Source organism: Otolemur garnettii, unplaced genomic scaffold (genome assembly GCF_000181295.1).
Source record: "Otolemur garnettii isolate 467f Iridium unplaced genomic scaffold, OtoGar3 scaffold00002, whole genome shotgun sequence".
In the NCBI taxonomy this organism is placed as follows: Eukaryota; Metazoa; Chordata; class Mammalia; order Primates; family Galagidae; genus Otolemur; species Otolemur garnettii.
The window spans coordinates 20,022,011-20,043,687 of NW_003852397.1; the positions used below are offsets into that span (position 1 = coordinate 20,022,011).

General features: G+C 37.8%; 1 protein-coding gene across 1 annotated transcript in view; it reads left to right on the forward strand.

The window, feature by feature from the left end:
- The window catches only part of RNF217 (ring finger protein 217), a 109,737-nt gene extending 88,800 nt beyond the window's left edge, over nt 1-20,937 (forward strand). Inside the window, exons 4-6 of the mRNA XM_003781642.3 lie at nt 11,496-11,697; nt 17,851-17,922; nt 19,681-20,937. Of these exons, the coding sequence (XP_003781690.2) occupies nt 11,496-11,697; nt 17,851-17,922; nt 19,681-19,754 (348 nt within the window). The 3' untranslated portion in view covers nt 19,755-20,937. The remainder of the gene's footprint in view (nt 1-11,495; nt 11,698-17,850; nt 17,923-19,680) is intronic.
- The last annotated feature ends 740 nt before the right edge of the window (nt 20,938-21,677 follow it).

Here is a 21,677-nt window from a genome sequence, read left to right on the forward strand (position 1 = left end):
GTCTACCAAATCCACATATAGTAAGGAAAATGTATTGTATGGAGTAACATGTTGCATTCCTGAAATAGTCTAGATGACCTGGCTCTCTTTAAAGTGACGTCTAAAGATGTTTGGACTAAAGCTTTCTTTGTTTTCCCTGTAGAGGACAGATTCTTCCACAGTTACCCTTTTTGTTTCAGAGCTATTTCAGAACACTGCCTGGATTGCTCAGGACACTTTTATTTTTCATCACATTGAAGAACAATTAGAAAATGAAGCCTTTCCCCCTTTGTCTTGTCTTTCTGGTTTATTCAAAGCTACTACTCAGTTTTAAACCTAATAAAGGCCAGTAGGAACTTAGGAGTGCTATTAAATAACTGTACTTATCGCTTAGTTCATAAGTACACTTTATATCACTTTGGAAAGCTGTAAAAACAATTACCAGTTAGGCTGATTCTAAGACTATACTCTGAATGAACAACCCTACAGCATTATACAGTGGGGAAATTCTGAATGAACTGATGTAATACATAAAAACATACATTTATTACTATAATTTCTTAATCTAATATAAATGGACTCACATATAGAAAGAAAAAGCAGCCAGCCATTAGGAACTTACTGAATGCACTAACTGCCCACAGTTCTAACAAATGCAGATAAACAGTTCAGAGAAAGCACACAGGCTTGGCTCCCCTTTGAAGTAACAGCTAAGAGGTCAGGGCTTTAAAAGGAATTACCTTTTAAGTAGCTAAAATTTTGGGAAAGAGCCATGGAATCAGTTTACATGATTACGTTGTAGCAGAGAACTTACTTTCTGGTGGAATTTAGGTCCATAAAGTTAGTATCTGTTTAACTTATGTTTTATGACTTGTTTTGAGTACAAATGGTTTCGTTTTCTTTTTTTTTTAAGCATGACTTTAAAACTTAGCATTTTCTTAATTGTGACATTTTTCTTGCACCTTAAAATTATATTTTCCTGGCTGAGCACAGTCACTCACACCTATAATTCCAGCACTCTAGAAGACCAAGGCAGGAAGATCTCTTAAGGTCAGTAGTTCAAAACTAGCTTGAGCAAGAATGAGTCCCCATCTTTACTACAAATACCTCTGAGTTATAAATAATATATAAATGATTTTAATCTTGACTGTATCTTTTTTTCCAGATTTTAAACCTTTGAAAGCATATTTTTTTGAAGGTAGAATCGCTGGGTTAAAGGATATCAGTGTTGGGGTGGCGCCTGTGGCTCAAAGGAGTAGGGCACCAGCCCCATATGCCAGAGGTGGTGGGTTCAAACCTCAGCCCCGGCCAAAAAAACTGCAAAAAAAAAAAGGATATCAGTGTTTTTTAGTATTTGGTCCATACTGCCAATTCACTTTCTAAATGGATTGAAACAATTTATAATTCCACCGGAAAAATCTGAGAACTTGTTACAATATGAGCATTTCTTTAAAATATTTTGTTCTTATATCTTAACGTTTTGTTGTTTGATTATAAACTGAATATAAAGTCATGTATTTTTGAGTTAATAATTTTCTGTTTATATCCTTTTCTCATTTGTGGGGCTCAGGTTGGTACATATTTTATTATCAAATTATATGAGCTCTTTATTTGAAAATATTAACTACTCTTTTGGTCTATTTTCTCTGCATATTTTCCTTACCTTCTCTTTCTTTTAATCTAATTAGTAGGATTTTTTTTTACTTAATTGGTTTACATATATTTTTAAATTTTTTAATCTAATTAGTAGGATTTTTTTTACTGAATTGGTTTACATATATTTTTAAATATTTTTTTACATTTTTTATTTGATGAAATACAGCATTCTCTTTCATTTTTGAACACACGCACATACAGCCACACAAAAATCATACCCATACTCACATTTTTATATATCTATGTATTTTATGTGTTTCTTATAAATTTTGTTTCTAAGCTTAAAAAGTTGTTTGTTAAAAAAAAAAATAAGTTGTTTGTTATCCAGAAGTTTGATAAAACTATTTCCTTCCTTTCTTTTGATTACTTAATTTCTAAATATTTTAGCTCTTTAATCCATCCATAATTCATTTTGGTATTTATTATACATTGGTATCTAAACTAATTTTTTCCAAATTAAAACCATTCTAACTAAATTGTGTTTATTAAATAATTCTCCCCTTAGCAGATGATTTTTAATTTCTCTTTAATCATGTTAAATTATAATATGTAATAGTCTCTTTTCTGAGCTCTCTAATCTTACTATGAAGTTTTAAAGAAAATTCTGTACTTAATACTGATGAATTTTAAGTGATTATGTGTTCATAAAATTTGCCCATCTAAACAAGGTATGATAATATGTTGATTCATCATTTTAATTATTATTTCAGATAAAATAAATTTTTCTCTCATTTACTTATAAATGTTAACTTCTCCCTTATAATTTTTACTTTTTTATCAAATGGAAAGACCAATTTAATACATGTTACAATATTATAAAGTGGTTTGACTTGTGCTTAGAAATCAAAATTATTCTCTATAATTGAATTTTGGCAGTAACAGGGATGAATATTAAATTTTTTCCCCACGTATGATTAAGATATTTATTCATAGCCAGAAACGGTGGCTCACTCCTGTAATCCTAGCACTGTGGGAGGCCAAGACAAGTGGATAGCTTCAGCTCACGAGTTCGAGACCAGCCTGAGCAAAAGCAAGAACCCCGTCTCTACTAAAAATACCAAAAATAGAAAAACTGAGGCAAGAGGGTCACTTGAGCCCTAGAGTTGGAGGTTGCTTTGAGCTATCACACCACTGAACTCTACCCAGGGTGACAGCTTGAGACTCTGTCTCAAAAAAGAAAAAAAAGATATGTATTCATAAATGTGATTTTTTTATAATAAGATAAAAATACACAAACATTTCTGAAAGTTATTTATGGAATATTTTTATGAAATTTTAACAGCACTAAATATGACAACTTATTACCCATTTTTATTTGAATCTCATTGCCTCTCAATGAAGAATTTTCATGGACTAGTTATGAAACATCCTTCTTCCTAAGAATGAGTTGTCTACTTTATGTAAACTCTGCACCTTCAGAAAATATGTGAAAATGTTGAAATGTCTTTCTTGAACTTAATAACCACAAAACTATATCTAGTTTGTGACAAACTCAAGATTAAGTTAAATTTAAAGTGGATGATTTGAAAATTTTTAGAGATTTTCTAATATTTTATTTTTAGTTTACCACATAGGCTATCCTAAGCCTTGTAGGACATCTGTAAATGCCAGCACCATCCACCTTGGTGACAACCAAACATCTACCAACAAAAACACAAGAAAATTTCATACTCTCACAGGGGCAGGAGAGCCCCTTTTGACAATGTCTGGTTTAAGGCTTCTAGGATGGATGAAGTCCAGTGAGCTATGTAGACGGGAAAATTGAAGTTAAAAGCTGCCCATTTTCTGTGTGAATACTAATGGAAGTGATTTTGCTAAAAGAGCTAACACTTTTTTAGGCAATTCATTTGTTTTCATTTTCATGTCACTTCAAGTTTTAAGAGCTTTCCATGGCAAACTGCACTGAGAATTGAAAACGGTTTGGAGAACTGTGAGAAAAGGTTAATATCCAAATGCCTACTCAGCCACTTTGCTCGACTCTAACGGACTTCTCCAATGCAATATATTCTCCTCTCCCCAAAATGGTTTTTCTCCAAGATAGAAAAACCTATCTCAGTAAATAGCAATTCCAACCTCTCAGCTATTCAGGTCAAGAACTTTGGGCCCTTCCAGACTCCATTTCTTTCATACCCACATTCAGTCAATCATTAAGTTTTGCAGATTCTTCCATCAAAATATATTTAGAATCTGGGCGGCACACCAGCCCCATATCCTGGAGGTGGTGGGTTCAAACCGAGCCCTGGCTAAAAACTGCTATATATTTGGAATCTGACCACATCTCAACCCCCTCCTCTTTCACTCATCTGGGGCAAGATATCCTCATCTTTCCCTCTCCAGGATCTTTGCAACAGCCTCCTGACTGGTTTCTCGCTCTCCACAGTATTCTTAACTCAGCAGGCAGAATGGGGCTGTCATAAGGCAGATGACATCACTGCTCTGTTCAAAACTCCTTGCGGTTTCCATCTCACACAGAGCAAAGCTAGTCTCTGCGGTGACCATATGACTGTCACACTTTGGACATTCCTCCTTTCTGTGCGTCCTCTTGCTTCATCTTCTGCTTCCTCCCCCCACTACAGCCACATCCCACTCACGCCCGCTGGACTTCAACAGTGTTGGGTACATTCCCTTCTCAGGTCTCCGTACCTGCTCTTCCTTCTCTCTGGAATGTTCTTGTGACAGATACCTGCATGGCCAGCTCTCTCACTTCCGACATGTCTTTGAGTAAAATTCAGCTTCTCAGTAAGGCTGTCCTCGGCTGCCTTACCTGCAGTTTCAAACCACCTTCCCCTACCTCAATAGGCACTGTCTCCCTATGGCTTTGTTTTTTCTCCATAGTGTTACATTACTTATCACTCCTTAAAACAGTGGATATAAGAGACATACTTTACATCCATAAGAACAGAGATTGTTATGTATTTTTCCTCAGAGGTCCCTCTAGTATTGTTTAGAGCTATTTCTGGGCATTGTTTAGCACTAAATAGATGATTGAATAAATGAATGCCATCTTGCATTCCTCTGTTTGTTGAGAAGCCATTATATGCTTTGTAAGAGACTTGGTCCTTTTTTTCACAGAACTCGCAGAAGGGGAGACGTAGTTGTTAGACTGGCAAGGAGAACCCTTTGGCCCTTCAGTAGGGCTTTGCAGAGAGTAGTACAAGAGTGTCCATAGTGAGATGTTTCACTCCTCTTGGATCATCTGGGAGAGCTAGATTGTTGGGCATTGTTGGTAGATTTTGGCATGATGAAAGGTGCCCAGGAGAGGGATTACAATTGCAAGTGCAAAGTCACAGAGCCAGGAAGTGTGTGGTTCTATAGAAGCCACAGCACTTTGTGGTTCCCTTAGTGTAAGGTGCACAGAAGGAAGTGGTGAAAGGTGGGGCTGGGACTTAGCATGCAACGTTCGGAAACTTGGGTTCTACCCACCAGATTGTGGAGGTCATTGAAAAGTTGTAAGCAGGAGCATGATGCTGTCAGATTTATATTTTAGTGTGTTGTTGTTCATTTTGTGGAGGTAGTTACAGACATCCGGAAGGAAATAATGACAGTATAAACCAGGGTGGTTGTCAAAGGCTTAGGTAAATATTATGGGGTTAAAGCTGTCTGACCATGATGATCAACTGAATGTGAGAAATAAGAGGATAAGGACCAGATATTTTGCTTTAGTGTCTAGATGGATGGCATCACCATAAACTGAGATAAAATAATTGAAGCAGACATACATTTATTTTGTTATTGTGATAGAGGGCTGAGTTTTGTTGTGTTTCTTTGACGTTCAAATGGCTGAAAGTCGTATAGTTGCTATGTGGGTCTGAAGCTTAGGAGCCACGTCCACCACGGAGATAAAGAAGTGAGATCCAGTGGAGGAAAGCTGAAACCCTTTGACATTAAACCCTTTGAAGTTAAAACATGTTCATTGGACTTAGCAATGAGGAGATCATGGATAATCCTCATTTGGTTTTTTAACAAGCATTTATCAAGAACATGCTTTGTGAAAGTACCTGTGCAAGGCCTTTTAATGAGATAATCAAAAAGAGGTAAATGATCTGGGCCCTTGTTGATTTTATAGATGGGGACAGTAGAAGGTTTGAGCAGAAGGATACAGATAAGTAAAGAGGTTTAAAATATCGGTGAAAAATGCAGCAACAGGGCTAGTACAGGGTACTTCTCAGTTCACGGATACAGTGCCCTGACTCTGCTGTGCTTGAAATGCTCTCTCCACCTGTAAGTCCCCTTTACTGGTCAGCTGCTACTTGTCTGTCATTTCTCAGATCAAACGTCACCTCCTTTGGAAACCTCTTGTGACCCTTACATCTGATCGAGCCCCTCAATTGAATACTCCATACCCCTTTACTTACAGCATTTGGCATAGTTTATGTATAGCTTTTAAGTGTATAAATACATAGAAAATAAGTATGTATGTATTTCTACAATTGATTAATATCTGCCTCCACCTTAGACTCTAAGCTTTTTAAGGAGTAGAGCCATGTCACATTTTATCAATGACCAAGTAATTATTTGTTGAGTGAATGAATGAATGAATGAATGGCAGCTGGATGTTGCAGGCACATGGGATTGCACTCAGCTGGGGAGGGACTACTCTATGATTAAGAACAGCGAGGGGATTCCCTTAAGTTTTATAAAAATGAAATTGTGAGGATAATTATTGGCTAGAGGGTCATGTGGAATACAGGAAGAATTAATTCAATAGGGCTTATAGTCCCAGTGGGAATGGGTAATTATGAAGGGGAAAGGGGAAAACTGGCTTCTGAAGATTTCTGAGGACATGGGGACATGGAGTCCAGGGAAGTATGGCTAAGAAGAAGGAAGAAAACTAGGGATACTTTGTAGTAGAGCTCCACCCCGGGAGATAAGAATTGGATAGTGCTCTACACTCCAGGGAATTTCTGTCATGATAAATTAATAAGACAACTTGAACGCCTGTATGAAATTCCTTATAAGAAAGAAAACCAGTCCATTGACAATTAGTTATCAGAATGTTGGCTTTAAAAAGCTAACTACGTAGCAGGAGACACCAAATAAGTTTGAAATCAGCCTCTTATTTTTGCAACATTGCCAGCCCCAATAGATGATGAGACTATCAGAAAACTTTTAGTTCATTCAGGCTTTTGCTTCTGAGAAATACCTCAAATAGTAGGTTTGTGTACACTGTCCTTGACATTGTCTGTGCGCCCCCAGCACGGCAGTTGAGAATTCATTTCACTGATTTATCCCCTTCTTTTTTTCCTCTTTCAATATTTGGTGATTATTTTAGCTCTTGCTCTGAGTCTTATTTGTTATAGATGGAGAAAAGGATTCTCTGAGTAATAACAAATCAAGTGACATTGTAGTTTATGAGTAGTGAGTTTAATCTCTTGGATTAGGAATAACCAGTCTGTTCTAGTCTGTTTTCATGTCTTAAGTAAAAGCAGAATTTTGGTGCCAAACTGTAGTCACTTGAGCAATTAGTTTATCTGTCACAGAGCTAAACTGACGAATGTTTTCAAAGCTACAAAAAAATAAATAAAAACATCGAGGAAAAAAATGAACTTTATGTAAACAGGATTTAAACCTGTGTTTTGAAAATAAACAAAGATGGTGTTGTCAAAGTGTGACCCTTTAAGAAGTTTAAAGTTACAAATTGCTTAGCAAATTGAAAAGTAATGTCTCCTGGTGCAAATAATCTTGTATTTTGTTAGTTCATTTCTAAGCAAGCAATAAAATATTCATATATAATCTAGAGTAGTCAACAATAGTGTTTGAGGAAGCACTGTGTACTTGATGGTTGGTACATTATGGAACCATTTCTCCATGTTTATGTGCATGAAATATTAATATTAATCTATAGAATCATATAATCCTGCAATATACAAACTTACTATAGAGTGTTATCAGAGCTTATAATTTCATTACTTTTTGAGATCGCAGAAATATTATTTGACCAACATTTTGTTACCTGCTGTGTTCAGAATTTTATATTACTACTAATAAAAGACTGTTAAAAGAGAAAGAATAGAAATTGCAGTCTTCATTATTTAAATGAAATAAATAGCCCACATAAAGATTTTAGAGCCCAATGAAACATTATTAAAAGCAGATATACAATGACAGTGAAAATTATATGTGAAATTTTGAGGCAAATGAACTCAGTCACAAGTTTAACTTAGTAGAACAAGTTGCCTGTCAGAAAAAGTTTTGGTACCATTTTGAATAACGAATGTGAACTGGCCCAGAGAAATGCAAACACAAGCAACAGGGTTATATGCCTTGTGCAGAGACAGCACACATGTTTGACTAACGATTGTGCCATCACTTGGCAAAGAATATAATTGACCTTCTGGTTTTACTTTTATGGTCATAAAAGGCTGCTTAGCATAAAATAAAGAGACATAAATTCAGAATCCTTTCTGCATTCACTAGGGTTGTCACTCAAACAGATGTCTTTTCTGAGCTTGGTTATAAATAAGAACGCCAATCTCAAGGTGCAAGTATGAGGTGTAACAGTGCTAATCTGTGTACAATGCCTGGCACAGCATGGGCTCTCAGTAAGTATCAGGCTTCTTCCCTGTATAGGTCATCTGGGACACTGCTGTGCTGTCAGGAAATTTAAGTTGTGTTACCTCCATTTTAAGACCAAATGCAATACGTAGTCTAGAAGTTGATTGTACAATATTCTGGTGCTCATCAGTTGTCTCCAAGCATGTTTCCTCCTCTTGCGCAGGTGGTTGAAAGAAGGATCAGAAATGGTTCAAGGGTCCAGTGGGGCCTCTTTGGCCTGTGTCACCCCTAACACCATCGACTGTGCTAAACCAGTGTGGCCACAGTCGTCATTGCACAACAGAGGGGGGCTGGTTTCCCAGAAAGCTAATGAGCTTATGCTTCAGAGACCTTCCCCTGCACCAGCCCCTTCTTAGACCTTATATCTAATTTGTATCTGTAATTTACATTCTTCTCCTTAAGGAGGCTCCTCAAATTAGGTAACCCACAGGCCCCAAAACACCTGGATCCACAGCTACTGGACTTTTTTTTTAAAAAGAAAAAAGAAAATCGTCAGAACTGAAAAAGGATAAGGTGACTGATAGCAAGAAAAAATGAGTTTGGCTTTTATTGCCCAAATCATAATTTTTGGTAACCCTTGACCCCGGATGCTCATACTCCCTTGGCCACAAGCTGGCCCTCACCTCTCTAGGCTAGTCCTGCCTAATAATTATCCGTAGGGATAAGTGGAAAGGGGACTCCCTGGCAGTCCGGGCTTTGCAGTTACATTAGCCAGGCATTTGATTTCTCACATGTTAGTTGGGTAAAGGAGAAGGGGTAGATGAGAACAGAGTTTACATTGATCTGACTTGGTCTGTGTCAAACAGTGGCTTAGGCACTGTACGTATATTACTGCATGGTAAGAAATATTACCTAATTTAAAACTTGAGGAAAGGCGAATTACTTCTTTTTAAATAGTTCTCTTAGCTAGAATTCAAACACAGGGGCTTTGAAGTTAAAGCCCAGGTTCTTCCAACCTCCCCACAGGGCTGAGGCTGACCTGCCTAGTGTCACTCAGACTCTAGGAGGGAATGGACATTGAACTTACAGTTTAGCTAGTGATTTTGAGTACCTAAAGTCCTGACAGCCACTTGGCAAGCTTTTCATTCCTGGTTCATCCTTTTACCTGTGTATAAAGTGCTTGCTGTCATATGCTGTCTTCTACTTAATTACCGCTTCTTGGAAATGGTCAGAATCACGTAGAAACTCTCCAGAGTGGTTGGTAGGTTGGTGGTTGGATGGATGGATGGATAGATGGATAATTAGATTCACACATATGTGTATTTTTTAACTGAAACTTACCATTAGTATGATTAACATTTGTTGTTATTTTACAAGTGGCCTCAACAAGTTCTTTTTAAATTCATAGTTCCCTTAAATTTCCTTTTAACATTTCGCTTATCACTAAAACTGAAATACTGTATGTGTTTGGCAGTTAGCAGCTTCAAGCATGTTTTAATCTTAAACCCTATAATAGAAGGTTATATTATAAAGTGGATAAATTCTTTTATCTCCAAAACTTTTAATTTCTCTTTTCACGAAGCTCTTCTCTTTCTCCTGGAAGATTTTATCTCACCTCCATAATCATTTGCCAGTTTTTAAAAAATGCAGTTATAAGGACACTATTGCAAAAGTTTGGGGAAGTACACAGTGTATCGGGGGAAGAAAAAACATAATTTCAAATGAAGCATATAAAGTGTGTACGGTGGTCTAGGTTTATCTGGCAAGAGTCCATCAGCCACAGGAGGGGTGACTCACGTGTTAATTGCAACATTCTCAATTGAGTAAAAACATTCCCTGACACGCTAGTCCCAACACGTGTTATAGACACCCACTTGCAGTAGCTAAAATGTTATTTGGAACATTTTATTTAATACAATTTCTGAACGAATAGCTGATATGCATTTATATGAGAATGAGTGCAGATATAACGTGAATGTATCACAGTCAATGCCAACTCCTTTGTGAAAAGGAAAGATTCTTTTTTTTTTTTTTTTGACAGAGCCTCAAGCTGTCCCCCTGGGTAGAGTACCTTGGCATCACAGCTCACAGCAACCTCCAACTCCTGGGCTCAAGTGAGTCTCTTGCCTCAGCCTCCCAAGTAGCTGGGACCACAGGCGCCCACCTCAACACCCGGCTATTTTTTTTTTTTTTTGGTTGCAGCCATCATTGTTTGGTGGGCCCGGGCTGGATTCGAACCCTCCACCTCAGGTGTATATGGCTAGCACCTTAGCCACTTGAGCCACAGGTGCCGAGTCGAAAAGGAAAGAATCTTACAAGGTGATCTCATTTTAATCACAGGATAGCTGGGCAGTGTAACCAAATTATTTTTTTTTTGGATGATATATATAAGTTATAAATTACATTGAGTTCTCTTTCACGATTATTCTCCTAACAAAGTGTGCACATATTTGACTGAAAGATGGGTCCAGTTTATTTACAGAATCTGTGAGGATTCTGAGTCGTGTCTGAGTCTATCTAAAAGAAGATCTTAATTACAACTTGGCCTCAGTGCTGGAGACGGTGACTACCTCATTGCTATGCAGTAGACTATCCAAGAATAAAATCCTTGTTACATTATGGTCGAAGCCATATTTGCACAGCACTTGACTACCAGAGCAGAGGAAGGTGTTTAGTTGCATAGATGGCATCATACAAAGAGTTCTGTAAACACTGTACTTACGAATAATATTAGAGTTGGAAACTAAAATGGTTTGCATACATTTCTATTTGCTGTCATTTCCTTCATCAAAGAGAGATTTCTGCTTTTGGACTTTTATTCACAAAAAATTACATATAATGCCTTCTTGTAAGGAATAATCTTCATCTCTTCTTCTTTCCCCAAGCCACCTCATTCTTGCTGATCATTAAACATAAATAAAATCTACTTTCCCAGCACTGCCCCCAACCATTGGATTAGGAGTATATCTAGGAAGACGAATATGTCTTCCCTGGGCTGTGCTTATTTGCATGTTGGTCAAACTAAGCCAACCGCTTGAGTACCCGAAATGTTACCAAGCTTTGCACACATGAAAGTATTCAGTAAAAACATAATCTTAGAGCATGGTGCCTGTGGCTCAAAGGAGTAGGGTGCCAGCCCCATATGCCAGAGGTGGCAGGTTCAAACCCAGCCCCGGCCAAAAACTGAAAAGGAGAAAAAAATCCCATAATCCTAGAGGGTGTGATTATAAGCAAGTTGATAGCCTCAGGAATACTGTGAGGCTTCTGTTTTGGTGAAACTCATAAATGTTTCATAAAATTTGTGAGGTTTTACTTTTTAAAAACTTGAATCCTTTTTTTCCTCTTTCTCTCGCTCACTGTTACAGATCCACATCCAGAGAACTGAAGGGTGTGACCACATGACGTGCTCCCAATGTAACACTAATTTTTGTTATCGATGTGGGGAGAGATACCGCCAGCTCCGTTTCTTTGGAGACCACACATCAAACCTCAGTATATTTGGATGCAAATATCGCTACCTCCCAGAGAGACCTCATTTGAGGAGATTGGTGCGAGGGTCGGTCTGTGGTGAGTATCCAACATACTTATAGGGCAGTGATTTTCACCCAGTGTGCTGTGGCACACTGGTGTGTCATGAGAGGATCTTAGGTGTACCATGGAAATTTTTAAAGATCATTCGTTAAATTATTTTTGAAAGAAGCTCAAAGCACAGTAGGTATATTCTTTCTTTTTTTTTTTCCTTTTTTGTTTTGATTGACATAATTTAAGTGTGCCAGGGAAGTTTATAGGTTCAATTGTGCCATGGATTACAAACAGCTTGAAAAACACTGTTACAGGAACTTCTCCTAGGACTCCAGAAGGGAGGAAACGTAGAAATGGGACAGCCATGACAATTCTGAGCACCTACTGTGAGCCAGATATCCTAGTAGGGCTTTGCTACAGCAGCAGGAGAAGCATATTCTTTCGCCCTTTAAAATCAAAATTAGATACGCTTTATTAGCAGAACTCTACTTGTATGAACAAGCATATTTTGTTCAAAATGCAAATTACTAATTATACTGCAGAAATCGGCAGTCGTTAACCTTTTAAATTTTTGAACTGGATGGCAAGCCATCTGAGAGAAACTGTGTCAATGTTTATTTTTGTATGGACAGTACCTGGTGGCATGTCCTACACTTATCCCTCTGTTTATTCATGGAAAACATGTGGTACCATACAGCATGGAATGTGGTCTTTGAAGGCAAAGAAAATAAATCAGTCCACATATTTCAAGGCCTTATAATGGAGTTTCATCATTGTATCTTTATAATCGATGTCAATATATATATTTTTCTATGTATTAATAGGTAATAACTCATGATGAGGGAATCATTAATGGAGTGAGTGTCAGATGTCCTCAAGGGCCTACAACCCCAAGTTTGATTATCCATGTGTAAATGTTTTACCCCCTTCTTCCTCAGCAACACACCCCGCCAACACGTAGTCACATGCAGATTCGCAGATAGAAACTCAGATATGTGCTTGTAACCAAATCACCCTAACCTAATGCCACTGCCTTTGAGTGAAACAGGTTCTTCCAACCTAGCAGTTCTTCTTCCAGGAGTCCCCTCCCTACTCTTTTGCAGTGGGATTTTTTTCCCTCTCTTTTTCACCATTCAGAGCTCCAGTATTTCTTTCCTATGCGTTTGCATTACTTTTAAACATCGTCCACATTTCCCCTTTTCTACCTACTTCTGCCTAGTTACTTTTTGAGAATCTCTTTGTCTCTCTCCGTAGCCCTCTGTCTCTTCATTACTGTTCTGAACCTCCTTTCTCCCTTGAATCATGCGATGGCTGGTCAGAACAGAGCTGTGCTCATGGTAGATTTCTATCAGGTAGAAGATAGAACATATACTTTAAAATGCATTTCAACATAAGGAAACCAGTGCCATCATTTTCTAAAATCTGAAAACAATTCCCTGAGTTTTAATTAAACGTAATTTTCCACAGCCAGTAACATTCACTTGTCAAGATTGGTTTTGATTGTTTTCAATGTGTGCTGTTTCTTTATTGACTTATATAGGAGATATTACAATTATATTACCAATATTTACTTAATAATTAAGTAGATTTTGGAGGGATAGTTTTGAACGCTAACTTATTTATAAATCTGTATGGAGAGAGCAACTCAAAAACACAAAACCTTTATATTTTCTCATTGTCAATTATTTTCTTTCCTACTTTAGTGCCATCTTGGATTTGTGGTAAGATGTTTCCTTCCATTCTTTATTTTGAATAATCTTTGCATTTTCTTTCTTTTTTTCTATTTGGTCATTCTTAAATAAGGACAGTTTATTTCCTTCTGTATTTATCCAGTAATATTTTGGATGTTGTTTTTTGTTTTCTGCTACTATAACAGTCTATACAAGCTACTATAAGAATATCACAAACTGGGATGATATAAAGAAAAGAGATTTGGCTCCCAGTCTTAGAGGCTGTGAAGTACAAGATCAAGTGGCAGAGAAAACACAAGACTGAACCTATCCCTATTAGGAACCCATCCCCTTGATAAGGGACCCACTCCCTTGATCATGTTATTAATTCATTCATGAGGGCTCAGCCCTCATGACCTAATCACCTCTTAAAGGCCCTTTCTCCTAATACTATTACATTGGCAATTGCATTGCAACATTAGTTTTGGAGGTGACATTCAAAGCATAGCAGATGAGTTATATTTGGGATCTCTCCATTTGGATACTACTAGAATCATCTTCTTTGGTCAAAAATAGAGTTGAGTTATTTCTCAGCCTATAAAATGGGCAGCAAGCTGAGACCCCACTCTGCCGTAGACGTTGTCAGCAGGGAAATATTCTCTGTATTTTCTGTTTTCTTCTTATTTAAAAACTGTGGCCTTTTTTCAAATCCTTCTCTTTTTGGCTTATTTTCCACTCTGTGTGTGTGTGTGTGTGTGTGTGTGTGAGTGTGTGTATGAGTACACACACCCCCCTGTGTGCACATACAACCACATCAGGATAAACTTGACAAAGTAGGGAGCAACTCTAAGATTAACTCTCCTACCTACCCATATTTTCCCACTTCAGTCTCAGCTGACTAACTATAACTACACGTAGTTTGGTCCCCACTTCTCCCTACTCCACAAAATGTAAGAAAATCTAACTCAGAAAATTACTTGCTCCCTGCCACATAAGAGAGAAGATGTATTCATAGGAAAGCCCTTCTTCCCACAGTCCTTGTGTGATGTAACCCAGTTTGCTCCCTTAGGCTTGGATGGGAGCCTCCAGATGTCCTTGTCCTGAGGCAGAGAAAGGGCCTGTCTCACAGCTGGAGGATGGGAAATGTCGTCTTCCTTCCTGGTGACATGTGCCTAGCTGGAGAGGAGAGGTGCTGCTCACAGAGAATAAGGAGGAACAGAGATTTGGGAATGATTAGCAGCCACAGATGTGGGGCGGGGGCATCTTCTCATATGGGGGGTGAGAAGATTATGTAACAAATGATACTTGGAATAAAAGTGGCTGAGGAAAAGTTTTATTTATTTATTTATTTTTATTGTTGGGGATTCATTGCAAGTACAAGAAACCAGATTACACTGATTGTATTTGTTAGGTAAAGTCCCTCTTACAATTATGTCTTGCCCCCAAAAGGTGTGTCCCACACTGAGACCCCACCCCACTCCCTCCTTCCCTCTCTTTCTGCTCTCCCCTTCCCCCACCCCCCACTGTGTACTAGGTCATTAATTGTCCTCATATCAAAATTGAGTACATAGAATTCATGCTTCTCCATTCTTGTGATGCTTTACTAAGAATAATGTGTTCCACTTCCATCCAGGTTAATACAAAGAATGTAAAGTCTCCATCTTTTTTAATGGCTGATAGTATTCCATATACCACAGCTTGTTAATCCATTCCTGGATTAGTGGGCATTTAGACTGTTTCCACATTTTGGCGATTGTAAATTGAGCTGCAATAGTCTAGTACAAGTGTCCTTATGGTGAAAGGATTTTTTCCCTTTTGGGTGGATGCCCAGTAATGGGATTGCAGGATCAAATGGAAGGTTTAGGTTGAGTTCTTTGAGGTTTCTCCATACTTCCTTCCAAAAAGATTGTATTAGTTTGCAGTCCCACCAGTAGTGTAAAAGTGTTCCCTTCTCTCCACATCCATGCCAGTATCTGCAGTTTTGAGATTTTATAATGTGAGCCATTCTCTCTGGGGTTAGATGATATCTCAGGGTGGTTTTAATTTGCATTTCTCTAATAATTAGGGACAATGAGCATTTTTTCATATGTTTGATAGCCATTCATCTGTCTTTAGAGAAGGTTCTGTTCATCTCTCTTGCCCATTGATATATGGGATTCTTGGCTTTCATCATGTGGATTAATTTGAATTCTCAATAGATCTTAGTTATCAAGCTTTTGTCTGATTCAAAATATGCAAATATTTTTTCCCATTGTATAGGTTGTCTATTTGCTTTGGTTGTTATCTCCTTAACTGTACAGAAGCTTTTCAGTTTAATTAAGTCCCATTTGTTTATTTTTGTTGTTGTTGCAACTGCCACAGAAGTCTTCTTCATAAAGTCTTTCCCAAGGCTGGTATCATCAAGTGGAGAAAAGTTTTAAATTCTCATATTGTTCCATACAAAAATTCTAAATTTTTAAATCAAGTCACATAATTTTTAAAAATAAGTCTTTAACTGATATCTAGATGGCAAATAATTACATGAGCAAAAGAAATGGAGCTCCCTCCAAAAATAAATACTCAATTAAAAAAAAAAAAGACAAAGAACCCTGGAACCAGAATTGAAGAAAAACAAATAGCCAGTAAACATATTGAGAAATATTACTGAAGCGTAAGTTAAAGAGTTGGTTTGGACTGTTGATTAGGAAATATTTTGTCAAGTTAATATTAAGTATTGGACTTTCATATTCTACTTTCGAATCCATTTACACATGGAAGCCATGAGGAGAATAACTTTATTATTTCCCAAGGAAAGAGAGAGTAGCTCTTTGAATTTGGTGACATCTGAGAGAAAAATAAAAAATCTGTGCTGCTACTTTACAGTTGTGTGTCATTGCTATTAGGAAAATGTATTGATAAATATTTTAAAAGGATTGTGAATGAACAGTCTGAGCTATGTGCATAAGAGAAAAACAGATTCTTTTAAAATATGCAAGCCTATGTATTCTGAACCCTTAAACATAGCTTTAAGAGTTTCGATGGGATTTAGTATTACCTAGTTGTATTCTCGTTGGTTAAAAAGGTAAGTAAAATCCAAGGTTAGACATGGGGCTAATTGATCTTTTAAAATTTAATATTAAAAACTGTATGTTGCACATGTCTGGTCATCTAGTTCCAAAGACATTTCTTAAAAATAAAAAAGTTAGTATTGTTCTGACAAGCTCCCAACAAATGGCTGGATTATGTTGCTTTTTTTTTTTTTAATGTAATTGGTTATTCCAAATCACTGCCCTTAATTCATGGAAAGGTGTCGCAGCTGCTTTCTTAAACAGCTGTGTGATGCTGCTGCAGAGTCCTCTGCATCTTTCCCTTTGTGGGTAGCATTTGGGTCGTGTGTCATATGCCTTAAGGTTACTCCGCAATGGCAAGATGTTAGTTACTAGCATCTTTTTTTGCACTAGTGTCTTTCCAAATCAGTAGGATTCCGATTGTGGACTCTGTGTTGTGTTTATATGACTAAATTGTAGTCTTATCACTGCCTAATTATTCATTTAGAAAAGAAAATTCTGGCTGATATCCTTAGACATCTTTACCAACATTTATCCTTCTTACTTTATAAGTGCTTCCTTTTCCAGTTTGTTAAAATGATTCACTTAGGCTGGGCCTGGTGGCTCATGCCTGTAATCCTAGCACTCTGGGAGGCCGAGGTGGGTAGATTGCCTGAGCTCATGAGTTCGAGACCAGCCTGAGCCAGAGCGAGACCTTATCTCTAAAAGTAGCCAGGCATTGTGGCAGCTGCCTTTAGTCCCAGCTACTTCGGAGGCTGAGACAAGAGAATTGCTTGAGCCCAAGAGTTTTGAGATTGCTGTGAACTGTGACATTACAGCACTCTACTGAGAATGACAAAGTGAGACTCTTCTCAAAAAAATTAATAAAATTTTTTTAAAATGATTAACATAAGTAACTTTCAACATATTTTATATATATTGGTACTTTTCTCTAACAGTCTTAAAATATCCCTTTTGTAGTTCAATCTATTAGGTCTTCATATCCTTAGCTTTCTTTGGACCCAGGAAATAAACAAAACCCTTTTTTACATGTGGGCTTGGTCAGAAGCCTTCTGCAGTACCTAGCTGCCCTCTATTTTGTGAGCTAGCTAGGTTTTCTCCTGCTGACTCAGAATGTGCCACTCCTTTCTTAATCTTTCAGCATCTTGAACATTGACCATGGAAGTGATCTAAAGGAAAAGCGTAAAGATGAGTTGTACTGGTAGAATAAAGAGAGCTAGTTGCTTTGGACGTTGGGAGTTATAAAGGGTAAACAATTTATGAGAGGTTATATGCATGAACTCAGGACTCTGGTGAAGTTACCAAACTCACAGTGTGTATCTGCTGTTCTACACCTGATACATTTCTTAGAGACATACAGCCTTAATTATAATCAGACTTTTTACAAAATAACATACACTGTGGTATTTTACAAGCATTGCTGTAATTGCTAGGTACATTAATTTTGTGACGCTTTAATTATTTTGCTTTTTGTTTTCCAGCTGGAAAATTATTCATTGCACCTCTAATCCTGGTCTTGGGATTAGCGCTAGGGGCCATAGCAGTTGTAATCGGTAAGAAACACTTTTATTAAGGGGACGTGATTTCTGTTTTATGCCTGCTCTAGCTAGCTAATCGGCATGTTCTTTAAAAGTTCAGAGGAGCATGTTTCCTAGAGGATGTACTTGTGTGGCCTTTTTCCATCTATGAACAATTTGATTCATGTATCTTACAAAGCACTATTATCTCCCTTTAAATATGAAGATTTTTATGCAGCTAGTATCTTAGTGGAAGAGTCGGGTGGACTAGAACTCAGCTCTTCCAATTCTGAGTTTGGGTTGGAACATCAAGGAAAAGCAGCTATCGTGCGCCCTTAGGTGTTTGGTCCAGTAGAAAATGTCCTGGGTTAAAAAAAAAAAAAAAAAAGCTTCAATGTGTATAGAAACATATCTAAAATATACTTCAACACTGACAAATAGGAAATTTTTAGTGATTTTTATGGTTTTATGTATACAAGTATATTGGGCAGCGCCTGTGGCTCAGTGGTAGGGCACTGGCCCCATATACTGAGGGTGGAGGGTTCTAACCCAGCCCCAGCCAAATTGCAACAAAAAAATAACCAGGTGTTGTGGCAGGCACCTGTAGTCCCAGCTATTTGGGAGGCTGAGGCAAGAGAATCACCTAAGCCCAAGAACTGGAGGTTCCTGTGAGCTGTGATGCCACAGCACTCTACAGAGGACAACAAAGTGAGACTCTGTCTCTGAAAAAAACCGAGTATGTTAAAACATGTATTTTAAAGCTGTGGCCCTCAGACTCTAGGATGCTTAAGAATAGCCTGGAGGTCTGGTCAAAACACAGATGCTTGCAGTTTCTGACACAGTTTGGGGGCAGAACACATGAATTTGTATTTCCAAAAAGTTTACAGATAATGATGATATTGCTGGCTCAGATCACATTTTGACAATCATTGTGTTAGAGAACTTTAAATTCTGTAAAGGCTGCTTTAAGGAGTATTTCATATAGTAGATGTGGAGGATTGCTAAGTAACATGATTTTTCATATATAAACTTCTACTTAGCAAGTAATACGTGAATAGGACAGATAGAATTATAAAGTCTCTGACTTTTCAGTTTTTGCTGTGAGTCAGAAAGTAGTTCTTATTTGAATTTTATAATTAAGGAAATTAGGCTTACTAGGGCCTAAGAAATGGTAGAAATGGAAATCAAACCCAGCATTTGGTTCCACAGTCTACATTCTGAAGTAATCTGCTGTATTCCCTAAAACTGAAGGGGTGTTACTCTCATTTACACTGGTATTGCTTGGGGTTGTGTTGAAAGGGGGAAGAGCCCCTCGGCGCCTGTGGCTCAAGCGGCTAAGGCGCCAGCCACATACACCTAAGGTGGTGGGTTCGAATCCCCAGCCCGGGCCCGCCAAACAACAATGATGGCTGCAACCAAAAAAAAATGGCCAGGCGTTGTGGTGGGCGCCTGTAGTCCCAGCTACTTGGGAGGCTGAGGCAGGAGACTCACTTGAGCCCAGGAGTTGGAGGTTGTTGTGAGCTGTGATGCCGCAGCACTCTACCCAGGGGGATAGCTTGAGGCTCTGTCTCAAAAAAAAAAAAAAAAGAAAGGGGGAAGAGCTAAAGGGAGGTATTAAAGAATGAAACCTCACAGAAGTAAGTACATTTCATAGCATGGATGTCTTTTCTCTTTTCATCTTCATAAATTGCGAATGACGATTATTTGTAAACAGTTTGCAAATAAAATGGAAAATTTTGAATATGCAAATCCAAACAGTGCCCATCCTACTTAACTTTGCTTTTTAATCCCTAGGTTTGTTTGTATTTCCTATCTACTGCCTTTGTAAAAAACAGAGAAAGCGATCACGGACAGGTATGCACTGGTAAAATGTAGGTGCACCTACCTAAGCTGGTTGGAGTAGGAGCCGTACAGAATGGCACCCCCATCGGTGAGTCACATCTTGAAAGACACGGAGAGGAACCTTCCACCATCTCTTCTCCCCCTGATTCTCTGCAGGCCACAATGCCTCTAGCTACGGTGCGCTCCCAACTTGGTGTCCTGTCCTTTCCCTAAACAAATTGCTGCTTTTCAAAAATGGTCACTTTCATAAACTATAGACATCTGTATCATAACTCTGACCTTTGTGGTTCTTGGAAGAAAATATTTTAAAATTAAGAACTAGTTATCCTCAGAATTGTTCTGAGCACACCTGTCCTGAACATTGCTTGGACTGTCTGAACCCTGAACCCCCCTCCAAGCTGTCTTGTGAGACTTGGTGTGAGTAGCTGAAGTCCTCTATCTGTACCAACAAGCAAGGCCACTTTTCAGAAGATGAGAATTCACCAAATGCACCTGTTTTCATCTGTGTAATTCCTTTATCCTTTGGATGCTATAATTGCTGAAAAGTCTCAATGTCCAAAAGGGAACTAATGAAACTAAATTAATCAGAAAAATCTTGAGATACAGAAGTGCATATGTGTAGGGATATGAATGTGTGTGTATATAAATCTATATTAAAACCAGGCCCATTATCCTTGTATTTGTCTGGTTCCATGCCTTTACACTATTTTTCCACACTTTCATAGACCTATTCCAAGATGATGGTTCCTTTGTGGGCATAATTTGGTTATGTATTGAATTAAAACCAATGTAGAGAACAGGCTATGTCGATGTTGACCTTTTCTATTTCTTGCTCTCTCTTTTTGTCACTCACAACTAGAAATTTGTGCAATGTCACCCCAAGGAGTATTAAGCTTTGTAAACTGACAGAAACGAAAGCCTGCTTTTAAGAAATTCTCAAGATGCAAATATTCAGTCTTTTCAGATTTCTTATACGTTGGCATACATTTTTCACTCAATGGATAAATCCTTCACATGGGAATATTTAATCCAAAGAACAAGTATGATGTAGCGAGAACTGCTGAAGTCTTAAAAACAAGTCCCTATTCTCGTAATTTTTTAACCAACTTGTAATTACAAATAACTCTGCCGTAGGTCAAAGTTTACATTATTTACTATCCCACCCTCTTTCCTTTCCTCCTCTCTTGTTTCTTTATTTGTCCCCAAGTTTTTCATAAAAACAAATGCAAGTTTTGAAGGATTTTTCTTATGTTTACTTCTCAAGTGCATAATAATGTGATGGTGTCTTCTTATGGTGGGGCAGTTTGGAAACTTTCTATATTTCTGAGTTCATCTGAAATATAAACTGCTTTTGGGAACGGAAACACCAAAAACGTGAAGGAGATACTTTCAGGAATTTTTTTTTCAAGTTGAGAAGTCTTTAAAAATAAGAAAAGGACAAGTGACTGAACTATGCTATTCCTTTGTTTTCATCACAAAAGTTCATTAGCAGACAAGAAGAAACCCCAAAGAAGCCTTAAGTTGCCAGTTGTCTCCAAACTCATAAAACGAGCTATTCGCTTTAGATGTACATTTCTTTGTCAGCAACCTTGTCCGATTTGAAATAGGTTATATGATAAAACAGGCATTAACATGGATAGTTTGTCTTTGTTAAGCTTCGGAGTGTAAAAACATTTTATTATTTTTGTTTGACGTAAAAAGTGATGTTTACGTGCATCGGTAACAAGCCAGCATCTTTTGCATTTTTTTTTTTTAATCCTGCAGAAAAACTAAAGCTGTTCCAGAGACTAGTTCTCTATTCCCAGTTAGAGGAGGGGGTGTAACATTCATGGGTCTGGAATAGCATATTTCTAAAGCATTACATAAGACAAGATAAAGTGATGAGCTAGTTTCAGAAATTCATGTTTTCATTCATTCATCCATCCATTCGACAGATGTGTATTGAGTGC